General features: G+C 41.6%; 1 protein-coding gene across 3 annotated transcripts in view; it reads left to right on the top strand.

Moving 5' to 3' along the window:
* The window catches only part of CHD6 (chromodomain helicase DNA binding protein 6), a 1,034,665-nt gene that overhangs the window by 711,157 nt on the left and 304,051 nt on the right, over nucleotides 1-19,457 (top strand). For all 3 annotated transcript variants that reach the window (XM_053712106.1, XM_053712055.1, XM_053712147.1), the window contains one exon: nucleotides 18,823-19,022. In XM_053712106.1, the coding sequence (XP_053568081.1) occupies nucleotides 18,823-19,022 (200 nt within the window). The remainder of the gene's footprint in view (nucleotides 1-18,822; nucleotides 19,023-19,457) is intronic.

The following is a 19,457-nucleotide window of genomic DNA, read 5'->3' as shown; positions in this document are numbered from 1 at the left end:
AGTAAGAGGAAAATTACAGCTAAACACAAACACTGCAAAAATGTAAAAATAGCCTTGGTCCCAAATGGACAGAAAATGGAAAAGTGCTGTGGTCATTAAGGGGTTAAAAAACGTTTTTGTCATTTGTTATTCCGTTTTTGGTATTAAGGGGTTAATCATCCATTTGCAAGTGGGTGCAATGCTCTGCTAACTTGTTGCATACACTGTAAAAATTTCGTTAGTGTTTCACTGTTATTTCAAATTTGGACAAAATTTGTGTTTCTTAAAGGTGCAGTAACGTTTTTTTATATTGATTGTAAACTTGTTTAAAGTGTTTTCCAAGCTTGCTAGTCTCATTGCTAGTCTGTTTAAACATGTCTGATACAGAGGAACCTACTTGTTCATTATGTTTGAAAGCCATGGTGGAGCCCCATAGGAGAATGTGTACTAAATGTATTGATTTCACCTTAACAGTAAAGATCAGTCTTTATCTATAAAAGAATTATCACCAGAGGGTTCTGTCGAAAGAAGGGGAAGTTATGCCGACTAACTCTCCCCACGTGTCAGACCCTTCGCCTCCCGCTCAGGGGACGCACGCTAATATGGCGCCAATTACATCAGGGACGCCCATAGCGATTACCTTGCAGGACATGGCTGCAATCATGAATAATACCCTGTCAGAGGTATTATCTAGATTGCCTGAATTAAGAGGCAAGCGCGATAGCTCTGGGGTTACTAGAGATACAGAGCGCGCAAATGCTGTAAGAGCCACAGTATGCAGAACATGAGGACGGAGAGCTTCATTCTGTGGGTGACATCTCTGACTCGGGGAAACCTGATTCAGAGATTTCTAATTTTAAATTTAAGCTTGAGAACCTCAGTGTATTGCTTGGGGAGGTATTAGCTGCTCTGAATGACTGTAACACAGTTGCAATTCCAGAGAAATTGTGTAGGCTGGATAGATACTATGCGGTGCCGGTGTGTACTGACGTTTTTCCTATACCTAAAAGGCTTACAGAAATTATCAGCAAGGAGTGGGATAGACCCGGTGTGCCCTTTTCCCCACCTCCTATATTTAGACAAATGTTTCCAATAGACGCCACTACACGGGACTTATGGCAGACGGTACCTAAGGTGGAGGGAGCAGTTTCTACTTTAGCAAAGCGTACCACTATCCCGGTTGTGGACAGTTGTGCTTTTTCAGATCCAATGGATAAAAAATTAGAGGGTTACCTTAAGAAAATGTTTATTCAACAAGGTTTTATTTTGCAGCCCCTTGCATGCATTGTGCCTGTCACTGCTGCGGCGGCATTCTGGTTTGAGGCCCTGGAAGGGGCGATCCAGACAGCTCCATTGGAGGAAATTATTGACAAGCTTAGAACGCTTAAGCTAGCTAACTCATTTGTTTCTGATGCCATTGTTCATTTGACTAAACTAACGGCTAAGAATTCTGAATTCGCCATCCAGGCGCGTAGGGCGCTATGGCTTAAATCCTGGTCAGCTGACGTGACTTCAAAGTCTAAGTTACTCAACATTCCTTTCAAGGGGCAGACCTTATTCGGGCCTGGCTTGAAGGAAATTATTGCTGACATTACTGGAGGCAAGGGTCATACCCTTCCTCAGGACAGGGCCAAATCAAGGGCCAAACAGTCTAATTTTCGTGCCTTTCGAAATTTCAAGGCAGGAGCAGCATCAACTTCCTCCGCTTCAAAACAAGAGGGAACTGTTGCTCATTCCAGACAGGCCTGGAAACCTAACCAGTCCTGGAACAAGGGCAAGCAGGCCAGAAAACCTGCTGCTGCCCCCAAGACAGCATGAAGGAACGGCCCCCCTATCCGGAAACGGATCTAGTGGGGGGCAGACTTTCTCTCTTCGCCCAGGCGTGGGCAAGAGATGTTCAGGATCCCTGGGCGTTGGATATCATATCTCAGGGATATCTTCTGGACTTCAAAGCTTCTCCTCCACAAGGGAGATTTCATCTTTCAAGGTTATCAGCAAACCAGATAAAGAAAGAGGCATTCCTAAGCTGTGTGCAAGACCTCCTAGTAATGGGAGTGATCCATCCAGTTCCGCGGACGGAACAGGGACAGGGGTTTTATTCAAATCTGTGGTTCCCAAGAAAGAGGGAACCTTCAGATCAATCTTGGATCTAAAGATCTTAAAGGGCCATAATACCCAAATGTTGAAACACTTGAAAGTGATGCAGCATAGCTGTAAGAAGCTGATTAGAAAATATCACTTGAACATCTCTATGTAAAAAAGAAAGATATTTTACCTCAAAAGTTCCTCAGTAGCCACCTCCCATTGTAAAGGATTTCTAAGCAGCATTTTAGTGTGTTTGTCCTGGGACATCTGAAGGGACTAGCATCATGCACTCTCATATTATTTCACCAATCAGGTAAAGGAAGCTTACTATGAAATCTCATGAGAGTTAAGTCAAATCTCATGAGATCACAGTAAGAGTTCATGACCTCAGCACTGCTGATGCTGATTGGCTGCTGTTCATTTCTTCATTTTTTTTAATTTTTTTACCTGCAGCTGGGAGCAGCTGAGTATAACTTTTTACACAGAACTTACTCTGCTGAGCTGAGGAGATTGTGAGGTAAAATATCTTCCTTTTTTACATAGAGATGCTCAGGTGATATTTTCCTGTCAGCTTTTTACAGTTATACTGCATCAGTTTCAAGTGATTTAGCATATGAGTATTATGTCCCTTTAAACAAATTCCTCAGAGTTCCATCATTCAAAATGGAAACTATTCGGACCATCCTACCCATGATCCAAGAGGGTCAGTACATGACCACAGTGGACTACTGTATGCCTACTTTCACATACCGATTCACAAAGATCATCATCGGTTCCTAAGGTTTGCCTTTCTAGACAGGCATTACCAATTTGTAGCTCTTCCCTTCGGGTTGGCCACAGCCCCGAGAATCTTTTTAAAGGTTCTGGGCTCACTTCTGGCGGTTCTAAGACCTCGAGGCATAGCGGTGGCTCCGTATCTAGACGACATCCTGATACAGGCGTCAAGCTTTCAAATTGCCAAGTCTCATACAGAGATAGTTCTGGCATTTCTGAGGTCGCATGGGTGGAAAGTGAACGTGGAAAAGAGTTCTCTATCCCCACTCACAAGAGTCACCTTCCTAGGGACTCTTATAGATTCTGTAGAGATGAAAATTTACCTGACGGAGTCCAGGTTATCCGTGGACTTTCTTGGCGCAAAAATTTTCTTGTAATTTCCGGCGTCATACGTGTCGCCAGAATTTGCGTAATTTTTTTGACGTTTTTGCGCCAAAAAATGTCGGCATTACCGGATGTGGCGTCACTTTTGGCGCCAAAAGCATTTAGGCGCCAAATAATGTGGGCGTTTTTTTTGGCGCTAAAAAATTCGAGCGTCATTGTTGTCTCCACAATATTTAAGTCTCATTGTTTATTGCTTCTGGTTGCTAGAAGCTTGTTCATTGGCATTTTTTCCCATTCCTGAAACTGTCATTTAATCTACTTTTTTATTATTTTTTTATTAAAGTACATTTGTTCTTTGTTGAAAAGGTGTTGATTATTTTGGATATTAAGGTAACTAGTTCTTTAAGACTAGCTGACACTATTTCTGCCTATTTATTCTTCTGTGTTTTCAGAGGTTTTCTTTCCAATTCCCCATACTAGGGAATGGAATAGGCTGAGAATTTTCTTTTATTCCTTCTTCAAAGGTTTTAAACTATATTCTTTGCCAGCAGTTAAATTCAATTTGGAGGGTTCTCCAATTTTTTGTGGCTATCTCTACTCCTACTAATTATGCTATTGTTTCTATAGCAAAATAGTATTTATTTTCCTTTAGATGGTTGTATCTTATTTATGGAAAATTATTTAGTTTCAGGTACTTTTCTTGGTCCTGTGATTTATTTGGATTTTGCAATTGCTTCATTTTTGTTCTGTTTACTTTAAGATCAAGTATCAGATTATGATTTATTTTTGTTAAGGGACAACATTTACTAGACTAGGTGCTGTTGCATTTGTCTTGTTGTTTTGCATTTGTTGATTGTGCAAGTCCACTGTATTGACTGTTCCTTTAAACTGATCTATCATGCTAATAATTTCAGTTGTGTCTTCATTTTATTGAATATTTTCGCAAATGAGGGTTAATCTATGTCTTTAGCTATTTTAGCTAGAAGAATTTTTTGATTTTTATAAAATCCATATTTCTTTTGTTCTAAGATAATCAATTATTTGTTTTATAATTGGATTCAATTCTTAACTGTTACTCTGGGCTTCAAGATTGAGTTCTAAGACTAAAACTTTAAGCTTATACTAGTTTGGTTGTTCTTATTAAGGAACGAATTCCTGAATTCTTTCCCAAGTAACATGTTTATAATTGGAAATTTTTCAGTTCGAAATCAGCTCCCTAAAATTGCGATGTACGTGCCGTATTCCAGCTTGGCTGGCAAGGGGCAGGTTAAGACTTTTTTGAAATTTATTTGGTTCTATTCTGTCCAAATTTCTTTGATTTTATTCCAGTAAGGCTAACACTTTCTTTAAGTGTGTTTCGGTCCTATATATTTTGGGTACTGTTGAAGCATGGCTGGGCACCCATGGGGTTCAAGCGCTGCTCAGACCTGGAATCTTCTGTGGTATTTCTTCCAGTTCCATTTTTGGGAACTAGGTTTTGGAGTTTTATTCAAACTATTCTGCCTTTTGGTCAATGATAGCATTATTTGTTTTCATTAGATACAATAAATGCATATTTTTCTGTTTTCATTCAGATTATTTTCTGAGGATGCGGAATCTCATATGATTCACTTTGCTCTTCAGGACATAGTTAGAGGATCTTTTTTTCAAAAGCTCTTGATTCCTCACACAAGGGTCACCTTTTTTAGGTTTCCAGATATTTGTGTCTCTGTCTTTGTCTCTCTGTCTTTGTCTCTATCAGACAAGGGACAATTTTATTGTGTTCCATTTGTCGGTACCTTTAGTCTCTATTATTTCTTTCAGTTGCTATATATGCATAGAAGTTTTAGGTCTTATGGCCACAGCATTGGATTTAATTCCCTTTGCTCATTTTCAATAGAAAGAACCTTTTCAGTCTTTTATGCTGAATTATGGTGCAGGGATTCTAGGATTTCGCATTTTAAATCTTCGAATCCTAATATTTATCTCTCTTGATTTGGTGGTTAAGATCACCATCATTTAGTTCTACAGGTCTCTTAGTTTCTTTCAACCTGGACCATGATCTCTACAGATGCGAGTCTTTTTGGTTGGGAGGCTGTCTGAGGATCTCTGTCAGCACAAGGGGTTTGGAAATCTCAGGAGGTGAGATTACCATTTGATATTTTAGAACTCCGTGCTTTCTCAAAGTTTTTTTCAGTTTGTTTCTTTTTGAAGAAGAGACGTTTAATGTTTTTCAAACAATATCACTACTATGGTGTATGTCAATCATCAGAGTAGGACTATCAGTCCTTAGGTTGTGACAGAAGTGTCTCGGATATTAGCTTGGGCTAAATCCAGCTCCTATCTAAATTCTGTGGTTTTTATCCCAGGTATAGATATTTGGGAAGCGGATTATCTCTGTTAATCAATCTTTTCTTCCGGGAGAATGGTCTCTCTTACCCAGATATGTTTTTCATCTCATCTGAATAGCGAACTTCCCAGGGGCCTATTAAGGTCCGGGAATCTTCAGGCGGAAGTAGTGTATGCATTGACATTTCTTTGGAATTATCTTTTTGCCTATTTCTTTCCGCCTCTAGTTCTTCTTCCAAAATTCTTATGGAGTATTTGTTTGTTATGCTGGTAGCTCCAGCATGGCCTCTCAGGTTTTGGTATACGAATCTCATTCGGATGGCCAGTTGCCAATGTTGGACACCTCCGTTTAAACCAGACCTTTTCTTTCTCAAGGCCATTTTTTCCATCAGGATCTCAAATCATTAAATTTGAAGGGATGGAGTTTGAACGCTTGGTTTTTAGTCATAGAGGTTTTTCTGACTCATTGATTAATACTATGTTTCAGGCTCATAAATCTGTCTCTAGAAAGATTTATATTGAGTCTGGAAGACCTACTTTTCTTGGCATTCTTTTAAAATTCATAGAATTTTATTATTTTTTCAGGTTGGTTTGGATAAGGTTTTGTCTTCAGTTCTTTGTTAGGACAAATCTCTACTCTTTCTGTTCTTTTTTCACAGAAAGATTGCTAATCATCCTGATATTCATTGTGTTGTACAGGCTTTGGTCCATATCAAGCCTGTCATTAATTCAATCTCTCCTCTTTGGAGTCTCAATTTGGTGCTGAGGGCTTTACAGGCTCCTCCGTTTGAAACTATGCATTTTCTGTACATTAAATTACTTTCTTGGAAAAGTATTGTTCCTTAATGACTCCGTCATTAATACTATGTTACAGGCTCGTAAATCTGTGTCTAGGAAGATATATTATCGAGTCTGGAAGACTTACATTTCTTGGTGTTCTTCTCATCATTTTTCTTGGCATTCTTTTAGAATTCCTAGAATTTTACAGTTCTTCAGGATGGTTTGGATAAAGGTTTGTCTGATTGAAAGGACAAATCTCTGCTCTTTCTGTTCTTTTTCACAGAAAGATTGCTAATCTTCCTGATATTCATTGTTTTGTACAGGCTTTGGTTCGTATAAAACCTGTCATTAAGTCAATTTCTCCTCCTTGGAGTTTGAATTTGGTTCTGGGGGCTCTTCAAGCTCCTCCGTTTGAACCTATGCATTCGCTGGATATTAAATTACTTTCTTGGAAAGTTTTGTTTCTTTTGGCCATCTCTTCTGCTAGAAGAGTTTCTGAATTATCTGCTCTTTCTCGTGAGTCTCCTTTTCTGAGTTTTCATCAGGATAAGGCGGTTTTGCGAACTTCATTTAAATTTTTACCTAGGTTGTGAATTCTAACAACATTAGTAGAGAAATTGTGGTTCCTTCGTTGTGTCCTAATCCTAAGAACTCTAAGGAAAGATCGTTGCATTCTTTGGATGTAGTTAGAGCTTTGAAATATTATGTTGAAGCTACTAAAGATTTCCGAAAGACTTCTAGTCTATTTGTTATCTTTTCTGGTTCTAGGAAAGGTCAAAAGGCTTCTGCCATTTCTTTGGCATCTTCGTTAAAATCCTTGATTCATCATGCTTATGTCGAGTCGGGTAGAACTCCGCCTCAAAGGATTACAGCTCATTCGACTAGGTCAGTCTCTACTTCCTGGGCATTTAGGAATGAAGCTTCGGTTGATCAGATTTGCAAAGCAGCAACTTGGTCTTCTTTGCATACTTTTACTAAATTCTACCATTTTGATGTGTTTTCTTCTTCTGAAGCAGTTTTTGGTAGAAAAGTACTTCAGGCAGCTGTTTCAGTTTGATTCTTCTGCTTATAATTTCAGTTTTTTTCATTATAAGATTTAAACTTTATTTTGGGGTGTGGATTATTTTTCAGCGGAATTGGCTGTCTTTATTTTATCCCTCCCTCTCTAGTGACTCTTGCGTGGAAGATCCACATCTTGGGTATTCATTATCCCATACGTCACTAGCTCATGGACTCTTGCTAATTACATGAAAGAAAACATAATTTATGTAAGAACTTACCTGATAAATTCATTTCTTTCATATTAGCAAGAGTCCATGAGGCCCACCCTTTTTTGAGGTGGTTATGATTTTTTTGTATAAAGCTCAATTATTCCAATTCCTTATTTTATATGCTTTCGCACTTTTCTCTTATCACCCCACTTCTTGGCTATTCGTTAAACTGATTTGTGGGTGTGGTGAGGGGTGTATTTATAGGCATTTTGAGGTTTGGGAAACTTTGCCCCTCCTGGTAGGAATGTATATCCCATACGTCACTAGCTCATGGACTCTTGCTAATATGAAAGAAATTAATCTATCAGGTAAGTTCTTACATAAATTATGTTTTTCCGATCCCTGAGGGCAGGTAGGCACCACAGCAGGGCTGTGGCGAGGTGCAGGGGGTGTTTTTCCAGATTTAGGCCTTATTTACTATCCGGTTTTTCACAGTAAACGGTTAAGTGTTCCTTTCTTTGTGGGGCAAACTTAGCTGCATAAATTAAATCTTATATCAAAAAAATGAAACGATTGGTGTATTTTAAAGCAGTTTTGCAAAACGTGTATGCTTTTTTCTCTTAAAGGCGCAGTACCGTTTTTTTTAAGATTATTTTTTCACTAAATAAAGTGTTTTCAAGCTTGTTTGTGGTCATTCCTGTGGCCTGTTCAACATGTCTGACATTGAGGAAAGCCAATGTTCAATGTGTTTGGAAGCCATTGTGGAACCCCCACTTAAAATGTGTCCCTCATGCACTGAAAGGGCAATAAATTTCAAAGAACATATTTTAGCTAATAAAAACATAATTTATGCTTACCTGATAAATTCCTTTCTTCTGTAGTGTGATCAGTCCACGGGTCATCATTACTTCTGGGATATTACTCCTCCCCAACAGGAAGTGCAAGAGGATTCACCCAGCAGAGTTGCATATAGCCCCTCCCCTCTACGTCACCCCCAGTCATTCGACCAAGGACCAACGAGAAAGGAGGAACCAAGGGTGTAGTGGTGACTGGAGTATAATTTAAAAATAATTACCTGCCTTAAAAACAGGGCGGGCCGTGGACTGATCACACTACAGAAGAAAGGAATTTATCAGGTAAGCATAAATTATGTTTTCTTCTGTTAAGTGTGATCAGTCCACGGGTCATCATTACTTCTGGGATACCAATACCAAAGCACAAGTACACGGATGACGGGAGGGATAGGCAGGCTCTTTTATACAGAAGGAACCACTGCCTGAAGAACCTTTCTCCCAAAAATAGCCTCCGAGGAAGCAAATGTGTCAAATTTGTAAAATTTGGAAAAAGTATGAAGCGAAGACCAAGTTGCAGCCTTGCAAATCTGTTCAACAGAGGCCTCATTCTTGAAGGCCCAAGTGGAAGCCACAGCTCTAGTAGAATGAGCTGTAATTCTTGCAGGAGGCTGCTGTCCAGCAGTCTCATAAGCTAAACGTATTATACTACGAAGCCAAAAGGAAAGAGAGGTTGCCGAAGCCTTTTGACCTCTCCTCTGACCAGAGTACACGACAAACAGAGAAGACGTTTGTCGAAATTCCTTAGTTGCCTGCAAGTAAAATTTTAGGGCACGAACTACGTCCAGATTGTGTAGTAAGCGTTCCTTCTTCGAAGAAGGATTTGGACACAAAGAAGGAACAACAATCTCTTGATTGATATTCCTGTTAGTGACTACCTTGGGTAAGAACCCAGGTTTAGTACGCAGAACTACCTTATCCGAATGAAAAATCAAATAAGGAGAATCACAATGTAAGGCTGATAACTCAGAGACTCTTCAAGCCGAGGAAATAGCCATTAAAAATAGAACTTTCCAAGATAACAACTTTATATCAATGGAATGGAGGGGTTCAAACGGAACGCCCTGTAAAACGTTAAGAACAAGATTTAAACTCCATGGTGGAGCAACAGTCTTAAACACAGGCTTAATCCTCGCCAAAGCCTGACAAAAAGCCTGAACGTCTGGCACTTCTGACAGACGTTTGTGTAGCAGAATAGACAGAGCTGAGATCTGTCCCTTTAATGAACTAGCAGATAAACCCTTTTCTAAACCTTCTTGTAGAAAAGACAATATCCTAGGAATCCTAACCTTACTCCAAGAGTAACCTTTGGATTCACACCAATATAGGTATTTACGCCATATCTTATGGTAAATCTTTCTGGTAACAGGCTTCCTAGCCTGTATTAAGGTGTCAATAACTGACTCAGAAAACCCACGTCTTGATAAAATCAAACGTTCAATTTCCAAGCAGTCAGCTTCAGAGAAGTTAGATTTTGATGTTTGAAAGGACCCTGTATCAGGAGGTCCTGTTTCAGAGGTAGAGACCAAGGTGGACAGGATGACATGTCCACCAGGTCTGCATACCAAGTCCTGCGTGGCCATGCAGGTGCTATCAGAATCACTGATGCTCTCTCCTGTTTGATTCTGGCAATCAATCGAGGAAGCATCGGGAAGGGTGGAAACACATAAGCCATCCTGAAGTCCCAAGGTGCTGTCAGGGCATCTATTAGGACTGCTCCTGGATCCCTGGATCTGGACCCGTAACGAGGAAGCTTGGCGTTCTGTCGAGACGCCATGAGATCTATCTCTGGTTTGCCCCAACGTTGAAGTATTTGGGCAAAGACCTCCGGATGAAGTTCCCACTCCCCCGGATGAAAAGTCTGACGACTTAAGAAATCCGCCTCCCAGTTCTCCACTCCCGGGATGTGGATTGCTGACAGGTGGCAAGAGTGAGACTCTGCCCAGCGAATTATCTTTGATACTTCCATCATTGCTAGGGAGCTTCTTGTCCCTCCCTGATGGTTGATGTAAGCTACAGTCGTGATGTTGTCCGACTGAAACCTGATGAACTCCCGAGTTGTCAACTGGGGCCAAGCCAGGAGGGCATTGAGAACTGCTCTCAATTCCAGAATGTTTATTGGCAGGAGACTCTCCTCCTGACTCCATTGTCCCTGAGCCTTCAGAGAATTCCAGACGGCACCCCAACCTAGAAGGCTGGCGTCTGTTGTTACAATTGTCCAGTCTGGTCTGCTGAATGGCATCCCCCTGGACAGATGTGGCCGAGAAAGCCACCATAGAAGAGAATTTCTGGTCTCTTGATCCAGATTCAGAGAAGGGGACAAGTCTGAGTAATCCCCATTCCACTGACTTAGCATGCACAATTGCAGTGGTCTGAGGTGTAAGCGAGCAAATGGCACTATGTCCATTGCCGCTACCATTAAGCCGATTACCTCCATGCATTGAGCCACCGATGGGTGTTGAATGGAATGAAGGGTGCGGCAAGCACTTTGAAGTCTTGTTAACCTGTCCTCTGTCAGGTAAATCTTCATTTCTACAGAATCTATAAGAGTCCCCAGGAAGGGAACTCTTGTGAGTGGAACGAGTGAACTTTTCTTTTCGTTCACCTTCCATCCATGTGACCATGTACTAACTCTGTATGAGACTTGGCAGTTTGAAAGCTTGAAGCTTGAATCAGAATGTCGTCTAGGTAAGGAGCTACCGAAATTCCCCGCGGTCTTAGTACCGCCAGAAGAGCACCTAGAACCTTTGTGAAGATTCTTGGAGCTGTAGCCAATCCGAATGGAAGAGCTACAAACTGGTAATGCTTGTCTAGAAAGGCAAATCTTAGATACCGGTAATGATCTTTGTGAATCGGTATGTGAAGGTAAGCGTCCTTTAAGTCCACTGTGGTCATGTACTGACCTTCTTGGATCATGGGTAAAATTGTCCGGATAGTCTCCATTTTGAATGATGGAACTCTTAGGAATTTGTTTAGGATCTTTAAATCCAGGATTGGTCTGAAAGTTCCCTCTTTTTTGGGAACCACAAACAGATTTGAGTAAAACCCTTGTCCCTGTTCCGACCGTGGAACTGGATGGATTACTCCCATTAACAATAGTTCTTGTATGCAGCGTAGAAACGCTTCTTTCTTTGTTTGGTTTGTCGACAACCTTGACAGATGAAATCTCTCTCTTGGAGGAGAGTGTTTGAAGTCCAGAAGGTATCCCTGAGATATTATCTCTAGCGCCCAGGGATCCTGGACCTCTCTTGCCCAAGCCTGGGCGAAGAGAGAAAGTCTGCCCCCCACTAGATCCGATCCCGGATCGGGGGCCCTCAATTCATGCTGTTTTAGTGGCAGCTGCAGGCTTCCTGGCCTGCTTGCCCTTGTTCCAGGACTGGTTAGGTCTCCAGCCTTGTCTGTAGCGAGCACCAGATCCTTCTTGTTTTGGAGTAGAGGAAGTTGATGCTGCTCCTGCTTTGAAATTCCGAAAGGAACGAAAATTAGACTGTCTAGCCTTAGGTTTGGCTTTGTCTTGAGGTAGGGCGTGGCCCTTACCTCCTGTAATGTCAGCGATAATTTCTTTCAAACCAGGCCCAAATAAGGTCTGTCCCTTGAAAGGTATATTAAGTAATTTGGACTTAGAAGTTACATCAGCTGACCAGGATTTTAGCCACAGTGCTCTGCGCGCCTGAATGGCGAATCCGGAATTCTTAGCCGTAAGTTTAATTAAATGTACTACGGCTTCCGAAATGAATGAATTAGATAGCTTAAGTACTCTAAGCCTGTCTGAAATGTCGTCCAGCGTAGCTGAACTAAGATTCTCTTCTAGAAACTCAATCCAGAATGCCGCTGCAGCCGTGATTGGCGCAATGCATGCAAGGGGTTGCAATATAAAACCTTGTTGAACCAACATTTTCTTAAGGTAACCCTCTAATTTTTTATCCATTGGATCTGAAAAGGCACAGCTATCCTCTACCGGGATAGTGGTACGTTTAGCTAAAGTAGAAACTGCTCCCTCCACCTTAGGGACCGTTTGCCATAAATCCCGTGTGGTGGTGTCTATTGGAAACATCTTTCTAAATATTGGAGGGGGTGAGAACGGCACACCGGGTCTATCCCACTCCTTAGTAATAATTTCAGTTAGTCTCTTAGGTATAGGAAAAACGTCAGTACTTGTTGGTACAGCAAAATATTTATCCAACCTACACATTTTCTCTGGTATTGCAACTGTGTTACAATCATTCAGGGCCGCTAATACCTCCCCTAGTAAAACACGGAGGTTTTCCATCTTAAATTTAAAATTTGAAATATCTGAATCCAATCTGTTTGGATCAGAACCGTCAGCCGCAGAATGAAGCTCTCCGTCCTCATGTTCTGCAAGCTGCGACGCAGTATCTGACATGGCCCTAACATTATCAGCGCACTCTGTTCTCACCCCAGAGTGATCACGCTTGCCCCTTAGTTCTGGTAATTTAGCCAAAACCTCAGTCATAACAGTGGCCATATCTTGTAATGTTATTTGTAATGGCCGCCCAGATGTACTTTGCGCCGCCATATCGCGCACGTCCCGAGCGGGAGATGCAGGTACTGTCACGTGAGGCGAGTTAGTCGGCATAACTCTCCCCTCGTTGTTTGGTGAAATTTGTTCAATTTGTACAGATTGACTTTTATTTAATGTAGCATCAATACAGTTACTACATAAATTTCTATTGGGCTCCACCTTGGCGTTAGTACAAATAGTACAGGTCTCATCTTCTGAATCAGACATGTTTAACAAACCAGCAAATAAACTTGCAATTTGGAAATACTATACAAGTAAAATACAATGAAAAAACGAACTGTGCTTAAGAAGCACTGAAAATATATAACAGATGAAATCCATAAGCTTTGTAAAACAAAACGCAATTTAGCAAAGGCTTGTACCCAGTAGCAAGGAATAACTAACCCTGAGGCATAAAAAAGTTAAAGAATAAACGTTTTTTATCACATTCAACTACAATCTTACAGCTCTGTTAGATTACTTCCCTCAAATTAGCTTTGAAGATCCCTGGGTTCTGTAGAGATAAACCGGAACATGCAGGAAAAAAACAATGAGCTTGTGACTGAAATTTTTGATGCGTAGCAAAAGCGCCAAAAAAGGTCCCACCCCCTCACACACAACAGTGAGAGAGATCAAAAACTGTCCTAATTAGATCCAGCAACTGCCAAGTGGAAAAATAGTGCCCAAACATTTTATTCACCCAGTACCTCAGAAAATGAAAACGATTTTACATTCCAGCAAAAACGTTTAACATAAATTAAGAGTTATCAAAAAGCCTGTTGCATTGCAATTAGGCTAAAGTCTTATATACATAGTGTAATTCCAGTGAAGTACCATTCACCAGAATACTAAAATGTAAATTATACATACATGATATTATGTCGGTATGGCAGGATTTTCTCATCAATTCCATTGTTAGAAAATAAAAAATGCTACATACCTCTTTGCAGAATAAACTGCCCGCTGTCCCCTGATCTGAAGTTAACCTCTCCTCAGATGGCCGAGAAACAGCAATATGATCTTAACAACTCCGGCTAAAATCATAGTAAAAACTCTGGTAGATTCTTCTTCAAACTCTACCAGAGAAGGAATAACACACTCCGGTGCTATTAAAAAAATAACAAACTTTTGATTGAAGAAATAAACTAAATAGAATCACCATAGTCCTCTCACACATCCTATCTAGTCGTTGGGTGCAAGAGAATGACTGGGGGTGACGTAGAGGGGAGGGGCTATATGCAACTCTGCTGGGTGAATCCTCTTGCACTTCCTGTTGGGGAGGAGTAATATCCCAGAAGTAATGATGACCCGTGGACTGATCACACTTAACAGAAGAAAGTATGTCGCAGGATGATTCTCAGTCAGAAGAGAATCAGGGTATGCCATCTAATTCTCCCCGAATGTCACAACCATTAACGCCCGCACAAACGACGCCAAGTACTTCTAGTGTGTCTAATTCTTTCACCCTGCATGATATGGCCGCAGTTATGAATACTACCCTCACAGAGGTTTTATCTAAGCTGCCTGGGTTGCCTGGGAAGCGCAGTAGGTCTAGTGTAAGAGTAAATGCTGAGCCCTCTGACGCTTTATTAGCCATATCCGATGTACCCTCAAAATGTTCTGAGTTGGGGGTGTGGGATTTACTGTTGAGGGAGAGATTTCTGATTCAGGAAAAATGTTCCCTCAGACAGACTCAGATATGACGGCTTTTAAATTTAAACTAGAACACCTCCGCTTGTGGCTCAGGGAGATTTTAGCGACTCTGGATGATTGTGACCCTATTGTAGTTCCAGAGAAATTGTGTAAAATGGACAGATATCTAGAGGTTCCTGCCTACACTAATGTTTTTCCGGTCCCTAAGAGGATTTCGGACATTGTTGCTAAGGAGTGGGATAGACCAGGTATTCCCTTTTCTCCCCCTCCTACTTTTAAGAAAATGTTTCCCATATCAGACACCATGTGGGATTCGTGGCAGACGGTCCCTAAGGTGGAGGGAGCTATTTCTACCCTGGCTAAGCGTACAACTATACCTATTGAAGACAGTTGTGCTTTCAAAGATCCTATGAAAAAAAAATTAGAGGGTCTCCTAAAGAAAATATTTATTCATCAGGGTTTTCTTCTGCAATCTATAGCGTGCATTGTCCCTGTAACTACTGCAGCTGCTTTTTGGTTCAAGGCTCTAGAGGAGGCTCTTCAGGTTGAGACCCCATTAGATGATATTCTGGATAGAATTAGGGCTCTCAAGCTAGCTAATTCTTTCATTACAGATGCCGCTTTTCAACTGGCTAAATTAGCGGCAAAGAATTCAGGTTTTGCCATTCTAGCGTGTAGAGCGTTATGGCTTAAGTCCTGGTCTGCTGACGTGTCATCAAAATCTAAGCTTTTAGCCATCCCTTTCAAGGGTAAGACCCTATTCGGGCCTGAACTGAAAGAGATCATTTCAGACATCACTGGAGGAAAAGGCCATGCCCTTCCTCAGGATAAGACAAGATGAAAACCAAACAAAATAATTTTCGTTCCTTTCAAAACTTCAAAGGTGGTCTTTCTTCCTCCTCCCCTGCTGCAAAGCAGGAGGGGAATTTTGCTCAATCCAAGTCAGTCTGGAGACCTAACCAGACTTGGAACAAAGGTAAACAGCCCAAGAAGCCTGCTGCTGCCACCAAGACAGCATGAAGGGGCAGCCCCCGATCCGGGACCGGATCTAGTAGGGGGCAGACTTTCTCTCTTTGCTGAGGCTTGGGCAAGAGACGTTCAGGACTCCTTGGGCTTTAGAAATTGTGACCCAGGGGTATCTTCTAGACTTCAGATTCCCCTTCAAGGGGGAGATTCCACCTTTCTCGATTGTCTGTAAACCAGACAAAAAGAGAGGCATTCTTACGCTATGTAGAAGACCTATATACCATGGGAGTAATCTGCCCAGTTCCAAAAACAGAACAGGGGCAGGGGTTTTACTCCAATCTGTTTGTGGTTCCCAAAAAAGAGGGAACCTTCAGACCAATTTTAGATCTCAAGATCCTAAACAAATTCCTCAGAGTCCCATCCTTCAAGATGGAGACCATTCGGACTATTTTACCAATGATCCAGGAGGGTCAATATATGACCACCGTGGATTTAAAGGATGCGTATCTGCATTCTGCACATCCCTATCCACAAAGATCATCATCAGTGTCTCAGGTTCGCCTTTCTGGACAAAAGCCACAGCTCCCAGAATTTTCACGAAGGTGCTAGGGTCCCTTCTGGCGGTCCTAAGGCCGCGGGGCATAGCAGTGGCGCCTTATCTGGACGATATCTTAATTCAGGTGTCAACTTACCAACTAGCCAAATCTCACAAGGACATTGTGTTGGCTTTTCTAAGATCTCACGGGTGGAAGGTGAACGTAAAAAAGAGTTTACTTATCCCTCTCACAAGAGTTCCTTTCCTGTGAACTCTGATAGATTCGGTAGACATGAAAATTTTTCTGACGGAGGTCAGGAAATCAAAGATTTTAACCACCTGCCGAGCTCTTCATTCCATTCCTCGGCCGTCAGTGGCTCAGTGTATGTAAGTAATCGGACTAATGGTAGCGGCAATGGACATAGTTCGGTTTGTTCGCTTGCATCTCAGACCACTGCAACTATGCATGCTCAAACAGTGGAATGGGGATTATGCAAATTTATCTCCTCAGATAAATCTGGATTAAGAGACCAGAGACTCTCTTCTTTGGTGGTTGTCACAGGATCATCTGTCCCAGGGAATGTGTTTCCGCAGACCAGCATGGGTCATAGTGATGACAGACGCCAGCCTATTGGTCTGGGGTGCAGTCTGGAATTCCCTGAAAGCACAGGGAGTGTGGACTCAGGAGGAGGCTCTCCTCCCGTTAAATATTCTAGAACTAAGAGCGATATTCAACGCGCTTCAGGCGTGGCCTCAGCTGGCTTCGGCCAGATTCATAAGATTCCAGTCGGACAATATCACGACTGTAGCATATATCAATCATCAGGGGGGAACAAAGAGTTCCTTAGCGATGATAGAAGTTACCAAAATAATTTGATGGACAGAGACTCACTCTTGACATCTATCGGCAATCTATATCCCAGGAGTGGAGAACTGGGAAGCGGATTTTCTAAGTCATCAGACTTTTCATCCGGGGGAGTGGGAACTCCATCCGGAGGTGTTTGCACAATTGATTCATCAATGGGGCACACCAGAATTGGATCTGATGGCGTCTCGTCAGAATGCCAAACTTCCTTATTACGGGTCCAGATCAAGGGATCCTCAAGCAGTACTGATAGATGCTCTAGCAGTACCTTGGTCGTTCAACCTGGCTTATGTGTTTCCACCATTTCCTCTCCTCCCTCGTTTGATTGCCAGACTCAAACAGGAGAGAGCTTCAGTGATTTTGATAGCACCTGCATGGCCACGCAAGACTTGGTATGCAGACCTGGTGGACATGTCATCTCTACCACCATGGACACTACCTCTGAGACGGGACCTTCTCATTCAAGGTCTGTTCCAGCATCCAAATCTAGTTTCTCTGCGGCTGACTGCCTGGAGATTGAACGCTTGATTTTATCCAAGCGGGGATTCTCTGAGTCGGTCATAGATACCTTGATTCAGGCTCGAAAGCCTATCACTAGGAAGATTTATCATAAGATATGGCGTAAATATCTTTATTGGTGTGAATCCAAAGGCTACTCATGGAGTAAGATCAGGAGTCCTAGGATTTTGTCCTTTCTCCAAGAAGGATTGGAGAAGGGGTTATCAGCTAGTTCCCTTAAGGGACAGATATCTGCTATGTCAATTTTACTGCACAAGCGTCTGGCAGATGTTCCAGACATTCAGTCGTTTTGTCAGGCTTTAGTTAGAATCAAGCCTGTGTTTAAACCTGTTGCTCCGCCATGGAGTTTGAATTTAGTTCTTAAAGTTCTTCAAGGGGTTCCGTTTGAACCTATGCATTCCATAGATATTAAGCTTCTATCTTGGAAAGTTCTGTTTTTAGTTGCTATCTCTTCGGCTCGAAGAGTTTCTGAACTATCTGCATTGCAATGCGACTCGCCTTATCTTGTTTTTCATTCTGATAAGGTGGTTTTGCGCACCAAACCTGGATTTCTTCCTAAGGTTGTTACTAATAAGAATATTAATCAGGAAATTGTTGTTCCTTCCCTGTGTCCTAATCCTTCCTGTAAGAAGGAGCGTCTGTTGCACAACTTGGACGTGGTTCGTGCTTTGAAGTTTTACTTGCAAGCGACCAAAGATTTCCGTCAAACATCTTCTCTGTTTGTTGTCTATTCTGGAAAGCGTAGAGGTCAAAAAGCTACGGCTACCTCTTTCTTTTTGGCTGAAAAGCATCATCCGTTTGGCATACGAGACTGCTGGACAGCAGCCTCCTGAAAGAATTACAGCTCACTCTACTAGAGCGGTGGCTTCCACATGGGCTTTTAAAAATGATGCTTCTGTTGAACAGATTTGTAAGGCTGCGACTTGGTCTTCACTTCATACCTTTTCCAAATTTTACAAATTTGATACTTGCTTCTTCGGAGGCTATTTTTGGGAGAAAAGTTCTTCAAGCAGTGGTGCTTTCTGTTTAGGCATCTGTCTTGTCCCTCCCGTTCATCCGTGTCCTATAGCTTTGGTATTGTATCACACAAGTAAAGGATGAATCCGTGGACTCGTCGTACCTTATAGAAGAAAAGTAAATTTATGCTTACCTCTGCACCTTTTAGTTTCTCCTTTTTCTTCCTGTACCTTCGGTCGAATGACTGGGGGGTAGAGTTAAGGAAGGATCTATATAGACAGCTCTGCTGTGGTGCTCTTTGCCACTTCCTGTTAGCAGGAGGATAATATCCCACAAGTAAAGGATGAATCCGTGGACTCGTCGTACCATAGAAGAAATTAATTTATCAGGTAAGCATATATTTACTTTTTCTTTCCGTTTTATTAGTAATGGAACAGGAAATGTATTAATTTCTTTCTTTCCTGGTTCTGTAGTTGGGGTCGCTGGAAAGATATTTTGACCCTTGGGCGTTTTAAATGGCACTTGAATGAGAAGGACATGGAAATGATCTGCAGGGCACTGCTGGTTTACTGTGTCAGACATTATAAGGGAGATGATAAGATAAAAAGCTTTATCTGGGACCTTATCACTCCCACCAAGGATGGGCAGAACCAGGCTCTACAGAACCATTCAGGTATTGTATTACCGCATTGTGTTGCATCTTTAAAGGCCTTGGTTCTACTTTTTTTGTAGTTTGAATTTATTTTTTAATAGTCAATGAGGGCTAATAAAATGTGATTGTGACCCAATTACAGTTCACCTATTTCCAATGAACCGTACACCTATAAACTTCAGTTATTTTCTGATATAAACAGAACAATCTGCCTGAACTGAACCTTGCTGCCATTATGTATTGCCCTCTCCTGTGCTTCTCTGTACATACATTGCATGTGTCTAGAGTTAATGTAATCTAAAACTAAACTCCCTATAAGGGAGGGGTGCAGGTAAATATATGGTTGCTTCAAACGTGTTTATTTATTAAAAAAAAAAAAAAAAAATTGCACCTGTTCTTTGCCAGTAGATTTTCCAAACCCTAATTACATTACAGGTGCTAGTTGCTAAAATGGAT

Source organism: Bombina bombina, chromosome 1, assembly GCF_027579735.1.
Source record: "Bombina bombina isolate aBomBom1 chromosome 1, aBomBom1.pri, whole genome shotgun sequence".
NCBI classification, from domain to species: domain Eukaryota; kingdom Metazoa; phylum Chordata; class Amphibia; order Anura; family Bombinatoridae; genus Bombina; species Bombina bombina.
This window is presented reverse-complemented; position numbering and strand designations above follow the sequence as displayed.